Source organism: Ochotona princeps, chromosome 9 (assembly GCF_030435755.1).
Source record: "Ochotona princeps isolate mOchPri1 chromosome 9, mOchPri1.hap1, whole genome shotgun sequence".
NCBI classification, from domain to species: domain Eukaryota; kingdom Metazoa; phylum Chordata; class Mammalia; order Lagomorpha; family Ochotonidae; genus Ochotona; species Ochotona princeps.
The window spans coordinates 22,829,949-22,851,128 of NC_080840.1; the positions used below are offsets into that span (position 1 = coordinate 22,829,949).

A 21,180-nucleotide genomic window follows, 5' to 3' on the forward strand; every position below is an offset into this window, starting at 1 on the left:
GCAGTACTTGAATACTTCTGTTTAAAAAATATTTATTTTGCCTGAAAGAATTACAGAAAGAGAGAGAGAGAGAAATCTTCTATCCACTGATTCACTCCTCAGTGTCTGTAATAGCCAAAACTGGACAAATGCAAAACTGATATCAAGGAACTTCTTTGGGATTTCCCACATGGATTCAGGGACCCAAGGACTTGGGTCATAACTGTGCTGCTTTTATAGGCCATGAGCAGGCACTTGGATCAGAAGTGGAGTAGCTGAAACTTGAAACGGTGCCTAATTGGGATGCCAGTGCCACAAGCAGAGAATTAGCTTATCATGTCACCATGCCAGCCCCAAATACTTTTCAAAATATTTAGAATGAAGGTCTGTGGAATTTAAGAGGTTTAAAATAAGATGTATTAATGGCATTAAAAATATTTGAAGATTTCTATAGAGTTTTTTTCAGTTCTAAATTATGTAGTAGGCTCTCTGATGGTCTAAAATTTTAATAAAATTGTTGCAGAAGTATGAAAGATCTAGCTGGTTAAACACATAAAATAATGGTTAAAAAGTAATAAAACTTACAAGGTTTCTCTTCTGTTACAGTACTGTATAGTTTTATAAGTTTGTTTGATAGTAATTTTTTCTAGGAAATAAAATGTTTGCAACCTCATAATTTGCACACAGAAGTCATTTTAGTAACCAATCTTTCCTATATCCATATCTTTTTTAGGCTGACTGGAAGCTTTGTGCCAGATTTGATCGTGAGCATGAGTAGTCAAATGTGGCTACACCTTCAAACAGATGAAAGTGTGGGATCTGTTGGCTTCAAGGTTAACTACAAAGGTAAGAATGAATTGCTGCTATGGGAAATAGTTATCTTAATACCACCAGAAAATACTTTTAAGTTTTTCAGTTAATCATATCTGTAAAATAAAGGCTTTGCAGAACACAGATATAAGTACATTCCGACAAAACCATTTCCTATTTAACTACAAATGTTGATTCCAGTTTTCTTTATATAAAACTAACTTTTCCTTTAAAATATATTTACATCCCCCAGCTCTCTCTGAGTTTATTTACAATTCATGTACTTCTGTCATCCTGAATTTTCTTAAACAAGCCTTGAGGTCTACCTGCTTTAAATTTGACAAATATAACAACGAAGGATTTAAACCTTCAAATATTGCTGCTAGCAGTATTTTTTTCAACAGATATATGAGTTTAATCTCAAGATTTTTAACTTTTACGAAGTAAATCACAGGCCACATATTTGTTAAAGAACTACTACCCATCATAGTGTTGATATAGATTCATGCTATTGATTACTTACGTGTATATCACAAGTCTTTGGTTCTGGGTTCGTTTGAAAGAGATGCAAATATTTTGGCATAATGAATATAATTGAAATGTTGACTTTTTAGGTTCATTTGAAAGAGATGCAATTATTTTGGCATACTGAATATCATTGAAATGGTGAATTTTATTGTAGTCAATATATAGATAAAAATATACATATGAGAAATGCAAATTTGCAATTCTGACTGAAAAACTATATGACAGTACATTTTCCACCTTAAAAAGGTAAAACTGTGAAAAAGATACTGACTGTTACAAGCCTAGAGTTTACTAGTACTACTGCAGTAAGGATTACTGTTCTCTGTCTTATCAGTGAAAGTGCTGTTATGACTCTGAAAGTGCATTTCTTGCATAATAATTGTTCATCAGTGTTTGTACTTTCAAATGGCGTTGTGGCTTTGTGTTAGGACACGTTGAAACGGGTACACAATGCTGCCTGTGAGACAGAACACATTCATTTTCTGTTTCTTTCTTGTGACTTAAGCCGGTAGTATATTAATATGAATAGTCCAGGAAATCTGTATGAATGTCATTTTAAAGGGTTAGCCTGACTATAGTTTCAAATTTAATCATTCTTCATTTAAATTCGTGTCTAGTAAATAAAACATGGTTAGAAAAAATTGAGTGTTGACATGATATTGAAAGTTAGTGTTCCCTTTTTTTCTCTGCTTCCCCAACCTCCCCAGTGAACATGTCTAAGTGAAAGTGGCAGCCTTATGCTGTTTTGGTTTTAATCATTTCTTTCATGCTGTGAAACTTACCTGTCAGAAAATCTATAGCCATTTAAAACTTAGAAAGACTATTAATAATTAATGACAATGCTTCAATAAGAAAGGTAGTTATTAAAATTCACAAGCTGGTTGTAGCAGCAGGAAAGAGTTCTACTGATATTGACACAGCTCTCTGCTGAGGATCAAACACTGGGGGTCTGTTGTAAATTAACACTTTTATTTTCTTTCTGCTCAGTTTCAATAATGGTAATTTAAATAATTCTTGACAGTTTGCATTTTTGTGAGCCTGAATAAATTGTGAAATAAAGAACATGCAAATAATTCTCACACAAAGTTTATACACAACTATTCATACACTACTATTTCAGATCTAAATAAACATTGCCCATATTTTTCTTCCTGCTTTCAATCTTGCCTCAGTTAACCTGTAGGTTACTAATGGTGATCTTCCTGCACCAGAGAGATGATAATATTATATCCCCATTTAAAATATTTCTCTAACTTTTTATTACTTAGGGATACAAAACCTCCTTAGATTACCCTGCGTGTTTTTTTCCACTAAATTATGATTTTACAAAACACAAATAAAAACAACCCCCCCAAAACCACTAAAACACAAATTATTCATAATTTTCTGAGCTAGCACAGTGTTTAATATATATTCTTCTTGTGTATTCAATTTTTTTTTATCTTGATCCCTGGTCTCATTTTAACATAGCTGCACCTCATCAATCCTTCAAGACAAGGTTCAAATATATCCTGTTTGGTTACACTTGTCTTTGTATTTTTACTAGGAAACTCTTTACTCGATGTAATTATTCATTCAGGTAAACAATCTAGTGATTTGCTGTAAATAAACACTGTGATCAAAAGTTTAATTTATTATAATTTTCTTAAATGTGAAAAAATATTTTTACATTCTGCATAATTTAAGCCTGTAGCTCAAAGTTGAAACAGGGCTTATTTTGAAGTTTGATGTGCAGATAGCTTATGCAGTGTGCAGAAAGAAGTTTCATAATTGCCACACACTCAGTTGAGTATCATGTAGGTTCCAAATGGAACACTTGTTCAGAACTTTTCAAGATTAAATCTAAAAATCTTTTTTGATTTTCTATAGGTAGCACTGCATGTTGATTTACAAATAAAATATATATTCTATTAGATAATTTATCCCAGACTTTTAAAACTATAGATGCAATCAAAACTAATTTAGACATCGAGTTTTTGATATTTTGATTCTTTAGTTGTTTTTCTAGTTACCTTGACTTTAGAAACTTGGTTTTAAGAGAAAAAGAATTTCAAATATAATTGTCTGTTATAAACTCAAATAAAAAACCATAAAACCTTGGTTACTCAGAACAGTGATGAGAAGAAGGCCTGATACCCTCAGTGGGCTAGATTGGTTCTAAGATTGCTTCTTAGCACCAGGGCTTCAAAAATTGTGGTTTGAAGATCACTTCTCCAAGACTATAATTTATTGAGATACCCAAATTTATATATGAGTGCAAAATAATGCGTAAATACCTGGTTGAATTGACATTAATTTTAGAACTCCAGCTTCAATCTGTCAATTTACCAGTTTTTTTTTCTATATTGTTTGGGTGATACTTATCTTAAACAGTAAGACTATGACAGGTACTATAAATCAATAAAATAGTCATTTGATTAAATATTTTATTCAGTTATGACTCATTTGTTTTTAATCATGTGCATGCCAGAGTGCTGAGTACTATTCATAGTAGCAGAAGTGAATAAAATATCACTGATTCTTGAAAAGTTACCAATGTTTTAGTTTGTTAAAAGCAGCAACGTCCCCCTGATTCACAGGAGATTTATGTGCTAGCCCACATTACAATTCAAGATGTGACATTAGATGTTCCGACTGAGAAAGAATACAAGTGTCCACCTGCTGTCATACCCACCAAAGGCATTAGTTTTGTTGGCTTGTTTTTATGTTGTCATTATTTCAAATAACGTATTAACCAGAAAGGACACAGAAAAGGGATACTTGTCTTATCCTTCAGTGGACATGTTGGTGCCCATTAACACTGCGCTATTTTCGTCCTTATTTTTATCTTCATTGTAGAATGCCTAAGAAACATTGAAGGTATAATTAACAACTGCTGAGAGAATTCTTTGTTTCAGGCCTTTTTTCCATGGACACGTTAAATCTCATTAGAAATTCAGGAGGTAAAAATTATTGATCTTTTTTACAGATAAGAAAAGTGTCCAGGATTTTTTTATCTGGTCTGGTGTACTGCTTTACACTCAGAACCTAGCACAATGCCTAAATTATAATGAACACTCAATGGTTATTTCTGAAATGTGTGGATGAATGAATAAACATGAGAGTTAAATTATTAACAAACTGCAGAACATAGGTGTGACTCTCAAGTTTGCTGCCATTCTTGCTAATTACACAATGTGATATTGTAAGTCATATTGTGAAGTTTTGAAGGAAATACTGAGCAGTTTTGAGTTGCTGAAGTTGCAGACTCCTTAAACAATGTGAAGAGTATGAGAATACTGAATGATTAAGTTAAATTCCTGATCTGCCATTGTCCTATGGCATTGTCATATGAAACATTTATGTTTGTGTGTATGCACAAAACACACAAACTGACTAAAGCCATTCAACTTCAGAGACAGAACCTATCGTTTTAATTGCCATATAATTTCCTGGTAAATACGAGGTAAATATCTCTTTCAATACTGCTTTTCCTACATATCAAGGGGTTGGTATTTTTGTTTCTATTTTCATTCATTAAAAATAAGTTTTTGTTTTTCTGATTAATTTTCTCACTGACTTCTAGATCACACAGTAGCATCATTTGCTTCAGGAAGGTCTTTGATTTTTTTTTTTTTATTTCTTCAGAGACATATCAGTAGTGTTATTTAACTTCATCATGTTTAAAATTTAATATTTTTCTCTGTTGTTGATTTTGTCTTATGGCTTTTCATTTAAAGGGATGTATAGTAAGTGTACTAGGGTCTATCCCATACAGATGCGATGATACTATGCAGTGTGCATCTCCACTTACAAATCAAAGATGTATTCCCAATGGATCTGTTGAATGTATCTTGACAATACGATGTTGGATTCTTTGCCACTGTCCATGCCTATAATGTCTGGATATACTTAAGTAGCAGAATGATGGACTTATGAGTGATTGTAAAGAATTATACTGTGTTAATGAAACCAGTGAAATTGGTAAGGTGGTAGGGATTTGGGAATGAGGGAAGGGAAATCCCAGAGTCTATGGAATTATATTATGGAATAATACAATGAATAAATAAATTTAACAAAATATATTAAAAATTGGTAATAAGCATCCCCAAAAAACAAAATTCATAAGAAAAGCAGTAAGACAGATTTCTTATCTTTATGGTATTATAAAACTGATATTACATTCTCTTTTTTGAAATTCATCATTATGATTTTTTGATTCATAATTATATAATCTAACGACAGGATTAAAATCTGCTACTTGATGAGTTAGGTAATTAGTGCTACACACTTTAGGAAGCATAGGTGTGTTCTGATTTAGCCATCTCCAGAACTCTTGACAGCTAGATACTAATAATTCTGTTGTAGAAGTAATCGAAGCATTTCTGTTTAAATAATTTGTTTACAATCTCATGACTGATAAGGATTTTTATAACTGCAGATTCTTTATTTTACATTTGCTGTCTTCAAGAGAATTTATATTGTTTCTAGAAGTCTTAGCTGAACTTTGTATTAATTTAGACATTTATATTTTGAAACAGCTTTCAGGTAGAGTACATGTCCAGAATTTAAAATATTGATTATGCCATCTGGCTTTGTTTGATGACCTGTAATATTAAAATGGAGTAGTTTCAAGGATGATTACTCTTGTTAAAATACCAAGAAGCATTAATTTGTATGTATTAAAGTTAACTTAATGTCTTCCTCACTGTGGAGCTGAGGGATGGAAATTCCACTGTTTGCCCAAATCAAGGACATATGCTAAAGACCAGAATTTAAAAAGAAAAAAAAAAAAAACATTACAAGTGTTTGGCCCAAAGTTAAGCTTAAATCTAATTAAAAGCCCACCAGAGCTTACTTTAAAATGCTTATTTATTAAGGGAAGTGATTTTTTTTTTTAACTCATCAGTACTGTTTTGGAGGTTAATTGGATAGCTTACAATGATATTTAAACCAAAATTTGTAGGAAAAAATAGCTTAGACAGTGTCAATCATTTGGATTTTTACCTTTTGATGCTATTAAAAGTAAACATATCCCTTCCCTTTCTTTTCCTCACATGTTTGCTCTGTTCTTCCTCGCCTTTCACTTGTCTTCTGTTCCTTTTTGTTTCTGCTTTTTGTTTCTATATGATATCCTGTAATTTACTCTCCAGCTGTTTTTATTGATGGATTTTTTTACCCACTATCCATTCTTCAACACATATGATAGGTAACATTCGTATAAATCATTTCTATATTCCATAAAATGGAAACACTGTAAAAGTCAGGTCATTTGTAGCATTGATTTTAATATGATTTAAAAAATTGAAAGAAATATGCTTTTTACTTTGCTGTTTTCATGACTGAAATTTCAATAAAAAACACTTTATGGAAATACAGTACACATATCAAAAATACACAAGGTGGACAGATACAAATGATTTACTATTTTGGTCATCTGATCACATCATTAACACCCAAATTCAAGCAAAAAATTAGTTCTACCCCAAGTGTCTTCACTATCCCCCTACCATTTCATTTTTCTTTTGTAACGTGTAAAATAAAATATACTGTCACTTACATGGTGTAATTGAGTAATGTTTATAACTATATTCTATGGTGTAACACCCACAGAGTTTTTATATTCTCTAATTTAAGAATAAGAAAATATATGATAATCATCTTTTTGGGATTTTTGTCTGATTTATTACACATCGCAAAATGCTCTCTAGTTGCATCTCTGTCACCTTGATTTTTTTTTTTGCTGTACATCTAAGTTTGATATATTCATATTTATTTACTTTTACTTTTATTATCCAAGAAGTTTTTGCCTAGTTCAATATATTGCACTGTTTTCCCTATATTTAGCTATAGTAATTTGATAATTTCAGATCCTAGGTTTAAATCCTTAGTTTACTGTGATCTGATTTCTGTATGGGGTGTAAGATAGGGGTCTTGTTTCGAACTCTGCATGTGGAATTCAAATTGTACCTACCAACACCATGTTTGGAGATACTGTCCTTTCTAATGTTAATGATTTTAGCTCATGATTCAATGTTTTATTTATTGTAGATGTATGGATTAATTGCTAGATATTCTACTTGGTTCCATGTCTATTTTTGTGCCTGTACCAGGCTGCCTTGATTATAGAAGCAAAGCAAGGTGTCTTAGAGTCTGATAATAGAGATGTCTCCAACTATATGTTAATTGTTTAGAACTGTATGGATATTAGGAGTCTTTTGTGTTTTAGTATGAATTTATTTATTTACTTATGTATGAAACTTGGAAGATTGTCTTCAGAATTTTCATTGGCATCATACTGAAACTATAAATTGCTTTCAGTAGTATGGCCATTCTGGTGAGTTTGAAATCCACTTACATGAGAGTATTGTTTTGTTTTGTTTTTAACCTCTGTTTTTTTGTTAAAGTGTGTTTTTGTTTTCTAGGTTCTTGAGATACATTGCTGAATTATTTATTAGATACTTTCAAGTTTTTCTAATATAGGAACTTATTGTTAAAAATGTCCTTCTGTTAAAATATTTATTTATCTATATGAAAGGCAGAGTTACAGAGAAAGGGGAGGGGAGTAGGAGAGAGAGATATCTTTCATCTGTTTCATTTCGCATGTGTCCACAACAGCCGTAGTTGGGTCAGGTCAAAGCCAGGAGCCTGGAGCTTCTTCTGGGTCTCCCGTGTGTGTGAAGGTGCCCAGGTATTTGGGCTATCTCCTGCTGCTCTCCCAGGGATGTTAGCAGGGAGCTGACACAGAAGTGCAACAGATGGGACTCAAACTGTTGCCTTTGTGGGATGCTGGCATAACATGCTTTTGCTTACCTTGCTATGCATCAATACTGGCTGCTATGTTTCCCTCTTATTCTGTATTAGTTTTCCATCAGTTTGATATATCATGTTTTCATTTTAATTAATTTTAAGAAAAGATTTTATTGCCCTTTTTGATTTTTTCTATGATCAACTGTTCATTCTGGAGCATATTATTTAGTCTATACGTATTTATACATTTTTTATAGTTTCCTGTGTTGTCAACTTTCAGTTTCATTTCATTATGGCCAAGAAAGATATGTGATAGGATATATTTTTTAGAATATATTGAGGATTCTGGACCTTGGGGTTAGGGGCGGCTTACAACCCCCCACAGTGTGGCAGCTGTGGGCGGGATCCAGGACTGGGGACTCAGGCCAAAGCCACTGCCAAAAGACAGTAGCTGAGTCCTTGGTTTTGGGCGGCCAGTGCACCAAATGGAGCCAGACTCTGCCTGCTGGCCCCCAGTGGTGAGCTCTGGGGTTTTTATGATATGAAATAGCTGCTAATCGACACTAATGAATAAGACCAGGTTTAGTGTAGGTGAGACATGAATTCCTGGTGATTCGCAGTAACAGGGTCATGAAACTTTAGGGCAAGAGTGAGACTGAGACCTGAAGGTTTAAGGGGAGCGTCCATAAGATCTATTTGAGCCATACTGAATCACCAGCCAAATTAGGAATCTTGAGAATGGCTGTTAGCATAGAGTTCACTGACTGCTACACACCGGTCCACACCAAAGCTATGGATGGGGGCCTTTCTAGCTGGGCACCATAACTTGACTGGGTAGTGGAACAGTGGACTGATCACATTCGGTAGGGTCAAGACACTTACCAGCACATGAGAAAATTTGGTCCGGGGGTAAACTCTACGGCGGAAGTGTGGGCCTAACCCTGTGGAAATACTAGTCCTGCAGGTTAGCTCATGAGCTGGGGTGGCGAGGGGCTAAGCTAGGAATGACCATGGCACCTGCCAACACTTACGGGTAAAGGAACCAATGGCATTCTGGGCAGGTCAAAGCAGCATCATCTGAAGGAGCATCCTAAAACAGGATGTGGAGTGGGCCGAGCTGCAACTGGAAGGGGGCAGACTGGGCAGGGCCAAACAAATTTCAACTCACAAAAAAAGAATAGAAATCAGGATGGAGCACATGTCATTCCAACCCAGGCTTTTACAGCAACTGGTCTACCGGAGGCAAGGATACTATGCCACAGCATTGAAGCGAAAGCTGAGACAGGTGAGGGGAACACCTATCGGCCTCATGTGAGCTAGATAGGGGAAGAGCCTGATCGGGCTGACTGTTCCGAATGGTGCAAGCAAAATTAGAGTGGGCAAGTGTTGGCAGGGCTTTGCCACATCATCAGATGGCAGAGACTGGCACTGGGTGCAAATTCTGTTAAGTTAAATGCCAGAACCACCTGGAGAGCATGCAATCCAGAAGTTGGAGTGGGCTAGTAGTGAGCTTGTGGGTACCTCTCTAGTGGGTAACCACTCTCACTGGAGAGCACGAAAACCAGGACAGGGGCAGGGGTTGCTAAACAGAAAGGCACCCACCAGTATGTGTGTGGGCTGGATAGTACGCTGGTTGGGTCGAACTAGGTTTCAATGCCCATTGACAAGTACCAGAGCTTAATGGGAGGTGGGACACACTGAACAAGCCTGCGGTACATACTCGCATGCATGGGAACTAGGGAAGGGAGCAGGCCTGGTGGGGGATATGGGGAGCTGCCCCAACTAGGCTGCAGCTCCCACTGGTTTGTGTGAGGACTGAGTATGAAGTGCATAGAATCAAGCTGGACCACAATACCCATTGGGCCAAGTGGATGTCAGGGCTGAAAACAGAACTGACCCAGCAGAGACTGGTCGCATTAAGCAGGGCCATGACATTAACAAACACACTAAAGAACCATATCCAGGGGAAGATTCTGTGGGGGATGTGTGGGCCACCCTATGGAAATTCTAACCCTACAGGTAACTTCAAGGGATGGAGTGGTGGTGGACTAAGTTAGGTGTGACCAGGGAGCCTGCCATCGATCACAGATTGGAGAACCGATGGCAGTCTGGACTAGTCGGGGTAGTGGCACTCGAGAATGCATCCTGAGTAGGGTGTGGGGTGGGCCTGACTGCAACATTCACCAGCACATGCAAGGCCAAGGGGCGCACCGGACTGCGCCAGTAACTGGTCTAAAGCCCAGTGACATGTATGAGAACTGGGTTTGGGAGGGGATCAGGAGGAGAAACTTGGAAAGCTCCACTGGCGAGTCTTAACTCCCACTGGTGAATGGGTGGTCCGGACCTGGGGGTCGGACAGGCTGGGCAAAGTAGCACCAATGGCTTGTCAGTGTATGAAAGGCAATGGAACTGGCACACCGGGCAGTACTGAGCAAACCTTAGCCCACAAGTAAGATTGGAAACCGGGATGGAGCACAGGACATGCCCAGCTAGATTGTTGCACCAGCTGGTCTGCGTGAGCCACAGATGCTGAGCCACAGTGTCTATGGCAGAGATTGCAACAGGTGACAGGCTGTGCCAAGCTTAGTCAGAACAATCACTGGCATGCTGAACAATTGCTGGAAACAGGCCCGGTTGGGGAGCAAAGGGGACACCCTAGCTGAGTGGAGGTTCCCACCAATGGTCGCACGAGCTGGAATGAGGCTGCATTCTGGTCAGGATACAGTTGTAGTCTCCCTTGGCACAAGTGTGGACTGGGACAAGATGCATCAGGCCAAGTCAGACTGCAACACTTTGTGGTGTTCTGGAGGACCAGGTTAGATGTGGGACGGACTAGACAAGGTCTCAACCCCTACTGAGCCATACATGAACTATATGTGGGTGTGGACGAGCCGTGGCTGGGCTGAAACATCCAACAGCAAGAACCAGAACGGGTTGAAGGCCAGTTAGGAAAAGCCACTGTTTCTGCTATGACAGGAGGTGAACTGAGTAGGGCTGGCTCATGGACCCCCTGGTATGCGCAAAATCTGGCATTGGGAGGGGTTCTGATGGAGGAGCCTGGGCAACTCCTCTGGCAGGACACAGACCCTGCAGGTAAGCGCAAGAAGCATGGAGGGAAACAGCCCAGAAGAGGTCATGGAAAGTATCCCACTGGCATACATTCCACATGGGTCAGGAGCAGACCAGGCTGAATCAGTTCATGTCATCCACTGGCAAATCCGAACACCAGAACAGAGTGTGGTTCGAGCCAGGTGCGGTCGCAACAAAAGCAGTACACAACACGAATGCCAAGGTGAGGTTGCTTGTGCCAGATGTAACCACAGCACCCAACCAGCATGTGTGAGAACCAGGAAGGGAGGGGCAGAGCCGGCAGGGGAATAAGGGGTGGTTCCCTTGCTGGACAGCTACTCCCACTGGAGAGCATGAGCTGGGATGGGGGTAGACCAAACTAGGCAGGGCTACAACACCTGTGCGTCTCATGTGGACCAGATCAGGGAAAAACCAGGCTGGGCTGATTATTCCTACTGGTGCAAACAAAATTAGAGTGGGTGAGGATCGTTTGGGCTTAGCCACAGCATCAGCTGGCAGAAGCTGGCACTGGGGGCTAGTTCTGTCTAGTCAAGCCACAGAACCACCTGGAGAGTGTGTAATCTGGGAGTGGGAGTGGCCTGGGAGGGAAATAGTGGGCTCCTCCCTCTTAGGTTACCACCCCCTACGGGAGGGCAAAAAACTAGGACAGGGGCTGGGGTGGCTAGACAGAGAGACACCCAACAACATCCGTGAAGGCTGGATAGTTGAGCTGGTTAGATGGAACAAGGTTTTAATACCCATCGACATGTATGAGAACAGAAGGGGATATGGGACAGACTGGACTAGTTTGTCACACATACTGGCAAAACAGGGTAGGGGGCAGGCCTGGTGGGGGTTATTGTGAGTCACTCTGACTAGGCTGCAGCTCCCACTGGTTTATGTGAGTGCCAAGTATGTGCTGGGCAGAACCAGGTTAGACTGCAAACACCCATTGGTTCTAGTGGAAGACAGGGATGGAAACAGAACCAACCCAGCGATTGCAACCACCAGCTGATCGGGGCAATGGACTGTGCTGGGCCCTGTGCTTGCTAGTACACACAAGAATCTGGTCTGGGAACACCTCAGACAAAGTTTCTTTGGGGATTCCCCCTAATCGAGCTTCTGGACTCAGAACCCTAACCATGAAAAGACAGAGGACAGAACAAGTCAATCAATCACCTCAGCTATATGTTGGCAATGAAAATACTGGGCAAACAGAGACTCTATGATGTACTAGGTCAATCAGTGGATTCCCCAACGACCGCATTGTGCTTGGAGTGGTGAGAGTGGCAGCAATTTAGAACTGTTGAACTATCAAAACCAGTTGAGCAGGACCCTCGGATCATGCCCCATATCAGGGACTTGGGGTGGGTGGGAGACTGGGTGGGGCTTCTCCCTTAAAATCTCCTTTTACTTCAGATATATTGAGGAAACGATATAGAACTAATTGTCTTGCCCATCTTCCTGTAGTGCTTGAACCTTTTTACCCTAATTATGTCAAGATTGTCAAAATAAATAAATAAATATTTAAAAATATATATTTAGACTTGTTTTATTGCCCAGTACGTACTCCATCCTTGAGAATATTCCACACATTGATGAAAATGTGTGTTGTGTAGCTATGGGATAAAGTGTCTGTAAGTATCTTATTAGGTCATTTAAATCTATGGTGTGTTTTAGTTTTGTTGTTTCGTTACTAATTTTTTGGTCTGGTTGATCTGTCTGTTGGTGAAAGTGAGATTTTGAAATACCCCAAATAATATTTTACTGGATCTTAAGTTTTTCTTTAGATGTGTTAACATTTGTTTTTATAAAACTAGGTACTTTAGCATTGAGTGCACATACATTTAATATAGTAATTTCTTTCTGTTGAATTGATCTGTTATTTATTAAATAATCTTTATCACTTTTAATAATTTGTATTTTTGTACTTTATTTTGTCTGGTATAAGAGTCGCTAATGTTACTTATCTTTTTATTTCTACTTGTATGGAATATCTTTTCTTTTCCTTCATTTCAGTTATTTGTGTTTTTGTAAGATGTGTTTTCTTGTCCTTTTAGCCAGTGTGTATCTTTTAGCTGAAAAATTCTCTCCACACATGGTCAAGGTTGTTACTGATAGCTAGTTACTTGATTCTGTCATTTTTTTCTATAATGTTCATTTTTAAAAAATATTTATTGGGATTTTTTTTGTTTTGTTTTTACTAGGGGATTTTCAGCTTTCACATTTGTTCCACAATGTTGATTTTTTTTCCATATGAAATACATTCGTATGCATTCTTTGTAAAGCTTGCTGTACGTGACTGATTCTTTCAATTTTTGCTTCTCTTGGAAGGTCTTTATTACACATACATTTTTTTAAAGATTTATTCATTTTTATTACAGCTAGATATACACAGAGGAGGAGAGACAGAGAGGAAGATCTTCCATCCGATGATTCACTCCCCAAGTGAGCCACAACGGCCGATGCGCGCCGATCCGATGCCGGGAACCTGGAACCTCTTCTGGGTCTCCCACGCGGGTGCAGTGTCCCAATGCATTGGGCCATCCTCGACTGCTTTCCCAGGCCACAAGCAGGGAGCTGGATGGGAAGTGGAGCTGCTGGGATCAGAACCGGCGCCCATATGGGATCCCGGGGAGTTCAAGGCGAGGACTTTAGCCACTAGGCCACGCCGCCGGGCCCTACATACATTTTTAAAAGGTTTTTTATTTATTTTTATTGGGAAGTCAGATACACAGAGAGGAGGAGAAACAGAGAGGAAGATCTTCCATGCAGTGAGTCACTCCCCAAGTGACTGTAGTGGCCAGAGCTGAGCCCATCCAAAGCCAGGACCCGAGCTTCTTCCAGATCTCCCTAGCAGGTGCAGGATTCCAAGGCTTTGGGCCATCCTCTACTGATTTCCTAGGCTACAAGCAAGGGGCTGGATGGAAAGCAGGGCTGCTGGAACACAAACCGGATTCCATACAGTATCCCAGTGTGTGCAAGGAGAGGACTTCAGCTGCAGGGCTACTGCACTGGGCCCAAACACATGCATTTTTGAATGAGACTTTCTTTCATTGAAATATGTGGTTTAGGGCCTGTGATATAGCTGAGTCGTGAACTGGCTCCCATATGGGATGCCAGTCCTTGCAGGCAGGGGATTAGCCAATTGAGCCACTATGCCTGGCCCTGCTAATTTTCTAATGCTATAACAGAATTTCATTTCTGTAAAGAAACCTTGTTGGACATGGCAATCAATCTTTTAATATATTTTAGGAGAAATTTAGTATTTATTTGCTTAAGTGATTGAGTGAGTAAAAGATCTCTGTCTCCCTTACTGTTACTTGACCTTACAAAAATGTGGTGGGGGAGCGGGAAGGAAAGCAATCAATAACATTTTCTCCTAATTTGTGAATTATAACAGTGGCTTCTGCGCTTGTTTTATGACGTTTTGGTTTTAAGATAATGATAGTGTTGCAGAGTGCGAGAGTGATCACACTGGACCCAAGTGTAGGATGTTAGGAGGGGTCTTTATTGTTCAAGCTTGGCGGCAGCAGCTCTGGCTACACTCCAGGAGCTATTGTGCCAACTGGTGATAAGTCAGGGAGTTTTAACTCTAATCCTCCAATCAGATTGAGAGTCATTCAGTACAAACAAGGTTTCAAGCAGGAAGAGAGTTAAGAGGGCCCCAAATTTTCCTATAGTTAGCTAACCTAACAGCACAGCAGGAGGCATGAGGGGCCAGGTGTGTGGAGCTTCCAGACTGCTTTCTGTGCTGTCAGTTGCGGAAGGCAGGAGGGACAGGATGGGCTTTTTATGCCTACAATTAACTTGAACGGCACCAAAGAGGTAGGAAGCGCAGGGCTCAGAAACTCCCTTTTCCTGCCTTGCCTGCTGTCAATTAACCTGACAGAGGGTGTGTGTGCCATCAATGGTGATGCCCCATTACAATAGTGACACAGAGTACGGTAAAAAAATTAACCTTGTGATGGAATAGTTTGAATAACATAACAATTATATGTATTTTCAGGTGAAAAAAAGAAAGAAACCTGAGTATCTTGACTGTTTTTACATTTTTAGTAAAGGTAAAAATTTTACTATAATCCATCTGGTTATAAACCTCTTCTCACTTAACATTGAACATTATTTTTTTTGTAAAAAAAAAAGCTTTTAGGATATAGGCACTAAATTTTAAATATGCTAGCACATTTTCTATTTTAAAAATAGCTTTTTAAAATACAGTTTATCATCCTGTTTTTATTTATAACTGCATTTTAATTTCAAAGAATGTTTTTCTCTCTCTTCACCTTCATCCACTTTTTCATCTGCCCAGCATTCTTTTGTTCTTTTCCCTTTGTTCCAGTGACTTAAGCACTTTTTTTTTTTTTTAATAAACCTTATCTCTGTCAAATCTACACGGCTCCAAGGTTTGGGTTGAGCTAATCAGAATTCACTTTGACGTAGTTATCAGTTCAGGATCTGGAGCAATTGGTATAGATTTTTTGTAAGAGAAAAATCTCTTTTCTGAGATTGTAAACTCTGAGTTATTAAACTTGGTGCTACTAGGAGGCAACTTTTGTATCTTATGTCAAGAGGTTGCCGAGAATAGCAAGGTAAAATAAAAAAAACAGAAAGAAAAAGAAGTCTTTTTTTTTTTTGTAAGCCTTTTGTCTTCCAATTCCGTTGTTACTACAAACTTCTTGTTATTTAAGCCAGTATGAGTTCAGCTGCTGTCACTAGTCTGTTAGCTAAATGAACTCTAACACGTCACTCCTCTAATTCTTTCAACATGGTGAAAAAGAACATTTATAATATGGCTCAGTGCTTTCAGATATATAAATATGCATATGTTTATTTTTTAAAATATCTTAACACTGAAATAAGTAAATGCAAGAAAAATTGTGGATTTACGGGAAGAAATAGTTATACTAGAGTTCATAAATAACATGTATGTGCATTACTTTCTACAAGAAGGAACAAACAGAAATATAAGGATTTGGTAGTTGCCTTCTTCCAACAGTATTTACACATAGTGGAAACATTTTTTTTATTAATTTTGGCACACGTACCTAATGCTGTTAATTATTAAATAAGCCAGGGCACAATTAGTTATTAAATTAAAAGATTGATTTAGATGTTTTTGTTACCAGCAAAGCTTAGTGGATTTTTTCCTCAGCTTAATTTTGAAATAAAAAACCGAGAAACAAGTGCAAAGGTAGCAGAATCTTTATTCAAGGCAAAGAGATAGAAAAACACTGTCCCACGAAGAAGTAGGGAAGTGGAGGGTCTGACTGGAGACTGGCTTTAGGGAAAATGGCTTGGATTTTATTGAGTTTTGTTTTTGTTTTTGTTTTTTCTCTTTCTTTTCATTATCATGCACGTAGGAAGGGGCTTAGGGAAACCCAGGTGTCTGGACTGATAAAAAAATATATCTTGAATAAAAATATTTGAGTATCTATCTTTTCCTCTTTTGGGAACATGACTATGAGTTCTCACTCCCTAGGTATAGGCAGAGAAGTAAAAGATAAAATCCTTTCCGGTTGGTTGTCTTGGAGACTCCAGGCCTTTGCACAGCCAGCTCATCCAGTACATGCCAAGAGTGAATGCGAGATGGGTTCCAAGAAGTGGGCACCCCTTTGCTCCATGTTCCTGGACTTCGTCTCAGTTTTGAAAGTGTCTTTGATATTCTTTGGGCTTTACGTGATTATTATACATAGTTACAATTGTTCAGTTATAACTGAAAGAATAATGTGAAGATAGTGGAAAAAATTTTCTAGTTGGTTCTGAGTAATTTTTCCCTAAAGATATCAGTTATGAATGTCATAGGAATAGACTTGCATATACGGTCAAATTTTGCAACACAGGTGCTAAACAATTCAAAGATATTCTTTTTATATATTTGAAACAATAGTGTCTTCATAAACAAGTAAAAATTGAATATTTGTGATATAACAGAAAATTTAAAATGTATTCTATACCTAAATTTAGGTTTTAAACTACTAAAAGTAGGAAGAAAGCATTAAAAATGACCTTATTAATTTTATAGTAGAATCAATATTTTGTAAATTACCTACCTGTGGTCCTTCGAAAAATTATCTTGATACCATAACCCCTTAAAAATGGAATTTTTTAGATTGTTTTTATGGCCAGCTGTGGGATGAAAAAAAAAAAACCAATCTTGTAACTAATACGTTCATTACCATGACCAAACATATGCTGAAATGCATCGAAACATGTTCTTCATACCTCAGTGAATCAGTAAGTGAATGTCTTTGTTTAAATTAGTGACAAATGTTTCGCACTGAATGGTAATGTAAGTTTTATACTTTAAAGTTACTTTTCTTTTGAGAGTATTAAGAAAAATAGGATACATTTTTCAGAATTACAATGTTTTTACTGAAAGTTATTTAAATTGAAGAAAATCGTGTTTTAATACAATTTTTAAAAATTCTTTATTTTATGACACAGTTTAACAGTCTTGGAGTTAATGTTGTAGTGGTTATATTGCAAAGTTCAAGTGTTTCTTTTTCCTAATTGGTTAAATCTAATATAAACAAGAAATGATGGCAATTATTATTGAGCATATTTTTACTATAGCAGAAGCCTTAGGGCTGAAAATTGCGTTTATTTTTCCATTTTCAATTAACAGACTCTTAAGCTTATGCAAGGCCATGCAAAATGAAAAATCATTACAATCAACCAGTTATGTCTGAATTCTGGTGATACATACTTAGGAAATACCTGATTTACTCTTATGATGAACTGAATCTCACTAATACTAGAAACTTGTTTTTCTCAACTAAAGTGATTTCTTTTTCAGTTTTACTCCATTGACATATATTTTCCGTTTTAATTTGGGGGTTTCTTAAAAAGCATAAATACTTGTAGGGTACCAAAATCAAGTCTTGCTATATGCTTCATTAAAGTTAATGTTTTTAAAAAGTTTTCTTCATATATTTTTACTATAGGTATAATAATAGCTGACAAAGCTTATTTGAATGTCTCTTTGTTGCATTAAAACAGAACTCTTGCATTACGTATCATAACATGCTCATGCACTGGCACAATTCAAATGCATGGTCTAAAAACAGATCACTTTTTAATATGCAGAAGACTTCAATAAGATTTTGAGTAAAGCCAAAATTGAGTTTAATGTTGAAAAGTTCTGTAATAATTGGTTCTTAAGTTTTAACTGTAAAATATTTATTAAGACAGAAAAATTATAATGAAAGAATAATAAATTAATATCCTGTAGGTCTGGGCATTTAGCCCAGCAATTAAAATGTGTGCATTCAATTCCTGGCTCTGGTTTCTGAATCCAAATTTCTGACAATACATATCTGGAGGGTAGAAATAATGAATCAGTGACTATCACCTGTCTGGGAGACCCGGATTGAATGCTGACACCCAGTTTCGGTCTGTCCCAGTTTTGATCATTGCAGGCATTAAAGGGAGTGAACCAGATGAACAGAAGTTTATTTCTTTCTCTTTTCTCTCTGCCTCTTGAAAATAAATAAGTTTTACAAACTCTTTTCAGAATTGTGGTTGATATTCCTGACTTGCCCAATCTTCATATGTAGTTTTCAAATCAAATCAATGAAATAAAGTTATGGAAGGCATTTTTTTAGTGTACAAATGTTTCCAATTTTCCCATATCCTGTACTTTAACTCAAGAAGAATTTAATTTAATGGGGTCAGCCATCTATAGAACACGCTTAGATGATGATTTAATATTCTCTTGAAAGAGCGCTCTCTGTCATTAATGAAAAACAATGTTTAAATTATATGGAAAGCAAAACTGAAATTTCTAGTTTCTTAGGAACTATGTGTCATGCATTAGTATAAGATTAACATATTACAGGAATATACTTCATTTTGGGTGCAATTACATTGGAGTCTAAATTAGTTTATGTAAATAACCACCTTCCTTCCCAGTGATCCATGTGCATGTCAGATTCAGTACTTCCTGTAAGGACAATTTCCATGTGTTTAAGGAGCTTGGACTAAGTTGTCTCAGAATTTAAAGTTGTAAGACTCTTTTGCTAGATTTGATGAATTGTATATTGATATATTCATGGTACTATTCACAGATGTTATGTTCATTTTAATAAATGGAGAGTCCTTTAGAAGAAATGCTGTTCTTGTGAGTTTTGAATCTCAAGAATGTCCTTCAGATATAATAGCTTATAGCTTGGTAATGGTCTGTTAGCACTGACTCAGGGATCCCTTTTTCATTTTTCCATTTCTGTGTCTTTCGAGATCTTCTCTTTATTTTGATTAATTTATTTGTTGAAATACTGTAGTCTATTAAAAGTGATTTCTGTTGCCAAGGAAAAAAATATGAAATGACTTGTAATATATTGCATAAGTTTTCATGGTAACAGTTTAGTCTCTTTCTCTGGAGAAAGAAAACTTTTAATAATGACTGATATAAACTTTTATATTTGAGTAATTTATTTTTTGTTTCGTTTTTGCTCTTTATTAGCTTAGATTTATTTCATTTTATGTTCACTACATCAAGTTCTCTCAGAAAACTCTTGCTCATAAATTATCCAGTTTAACTTGTTTATTCCATCCTGCTATAAGGTTGGAGTCTCAGGGGTTTCCTGACCAACAGGCCCCCGCACCACGGAGGGGATGAGGCAGTGGCGGTGTTGTTCAGCAGGAACCAGCAGAGACAGTCCAATCAAGCATGTCGGTTTATTGTAAGGCACGCACAAACTTATATAGACTAGAAAAAGGGGAAGCCGAGGCGCATCTCCCAGCAGTTCTCCCACCCAACAGTTACACTGTAATTGGATAGAAGGCACCTCTATCTCTCTGGACCCTCCAATCATGTCACAGGTCATGTGAAACATTCACGGCTAGCAGGTATACTGAGGGTCAGGTATAGCAGGTAGCTTGGCAGGTAAAGTGGTTCATACCTGACTTCTCAGAGTTGCTTAACAGGGAAGTCCCAGTACAGCTTGTCCAAGGACAAAGAAAGACTGGGCTGCAACCCACAGCCCTTGCCTGCATGGCAGTGATCAGGCCAGTTTGAGATTTTGCTGAACCAAGACCCTTGTTAGGGAGTTCTCCCGGGTGCACTGTGCTACATGCCTATGACCTGCCACCTTTTTCTTGCTAAAAGCATCTTGTGGACAGAACCAAGATGTTGCACAATTTTAAAGACACTCCTCGTTTTCTCATTACATCAGGAATGTGATCCTAACTACCTATTAGCCCATCAACTGTCATATTACCTGCCAGTCAAAATGTCTACCAACATGCTTTCCCATATTTTGAATTTCCATTTAATCATTACCTTGAGCTGACAAGTCTCAGGTTGTGTTTGGCATTTTGATATTTAATATTTGACATTTTCTTAGAGGCAATTTTGCCAGTGCTTTTCATGTGTCCTCTTTGTACCTTTTTAATAAGTTTGTTTTGCAGATTTGTAAGCTTTTCCTACTAAACACTGCATATATACAAATGGACTCTGAATATTTTTCTCTATTAACAAATAAGTTATGGGTATAGTATTTTTCTCCTATTAATATTTAAGTCATGGGTTTTTCCTATCATTATATTGATCCCTGCTTATTTTATGGAGAGGTGTAAGAGAATATTCATACTTAGGAAGCCAGTGATTTTCTCAGAACATAGTCATGTGATCTTGACATTTACAGTCCATACAGAACTTATAATTCATCAGATTAAAAAATTCCATTTCTGAGTAGCTGAAGAACAGGAGATCTGGAAAATGAACTGAATAGGTCAGAGTCTAATTGCTATTACAGAAGGTTAAGGTTCTTAAAAGAATTCTTGACAAGTGAAATTAAACCCTAAGTTTAATTGGTGCAAAAATAATGAAATCTATTTATAATTTTTTCATAATGCCAATTTTCATTAACTTTTTGAACACCTTGTATCTGCATTAAGAAATGTTTTGTACTAAACATAAACTTATCTTTCATTTCCATGTTTTATTCCCATGTTTGAAGTGTCTTCATACACGCACAGCTCTTGGTTACTGTATTCCAACTTCCATTGCTTCCTTACTACATCGTATTCTTTTGAAAAGTTAAACACAATGATTTTAACTTT

General features: G+C 37.3%; 1 protein-coding gene across 1 annotated transcript in view; it reads left to right on the forward strand.

Moving 5' to 3' along the window:
* Window positions 1-21,180, forward strand: part of CSMD3 (CUB and Sushi multiple domains 3) — an 878,998-nt gene that overhangs the window by 423,214 nt on the left and 434,604 nt on the right. The window contains exon 13 of the mRNA XM_058668892.1: window positions 713-825. Coding sequence (XP_058524875.1) covers window positions 713-825 — 113 coding nt within the window. The remainder of the gene's footprint in view (window positions 1-712; window positions 826-21,180) is intronic.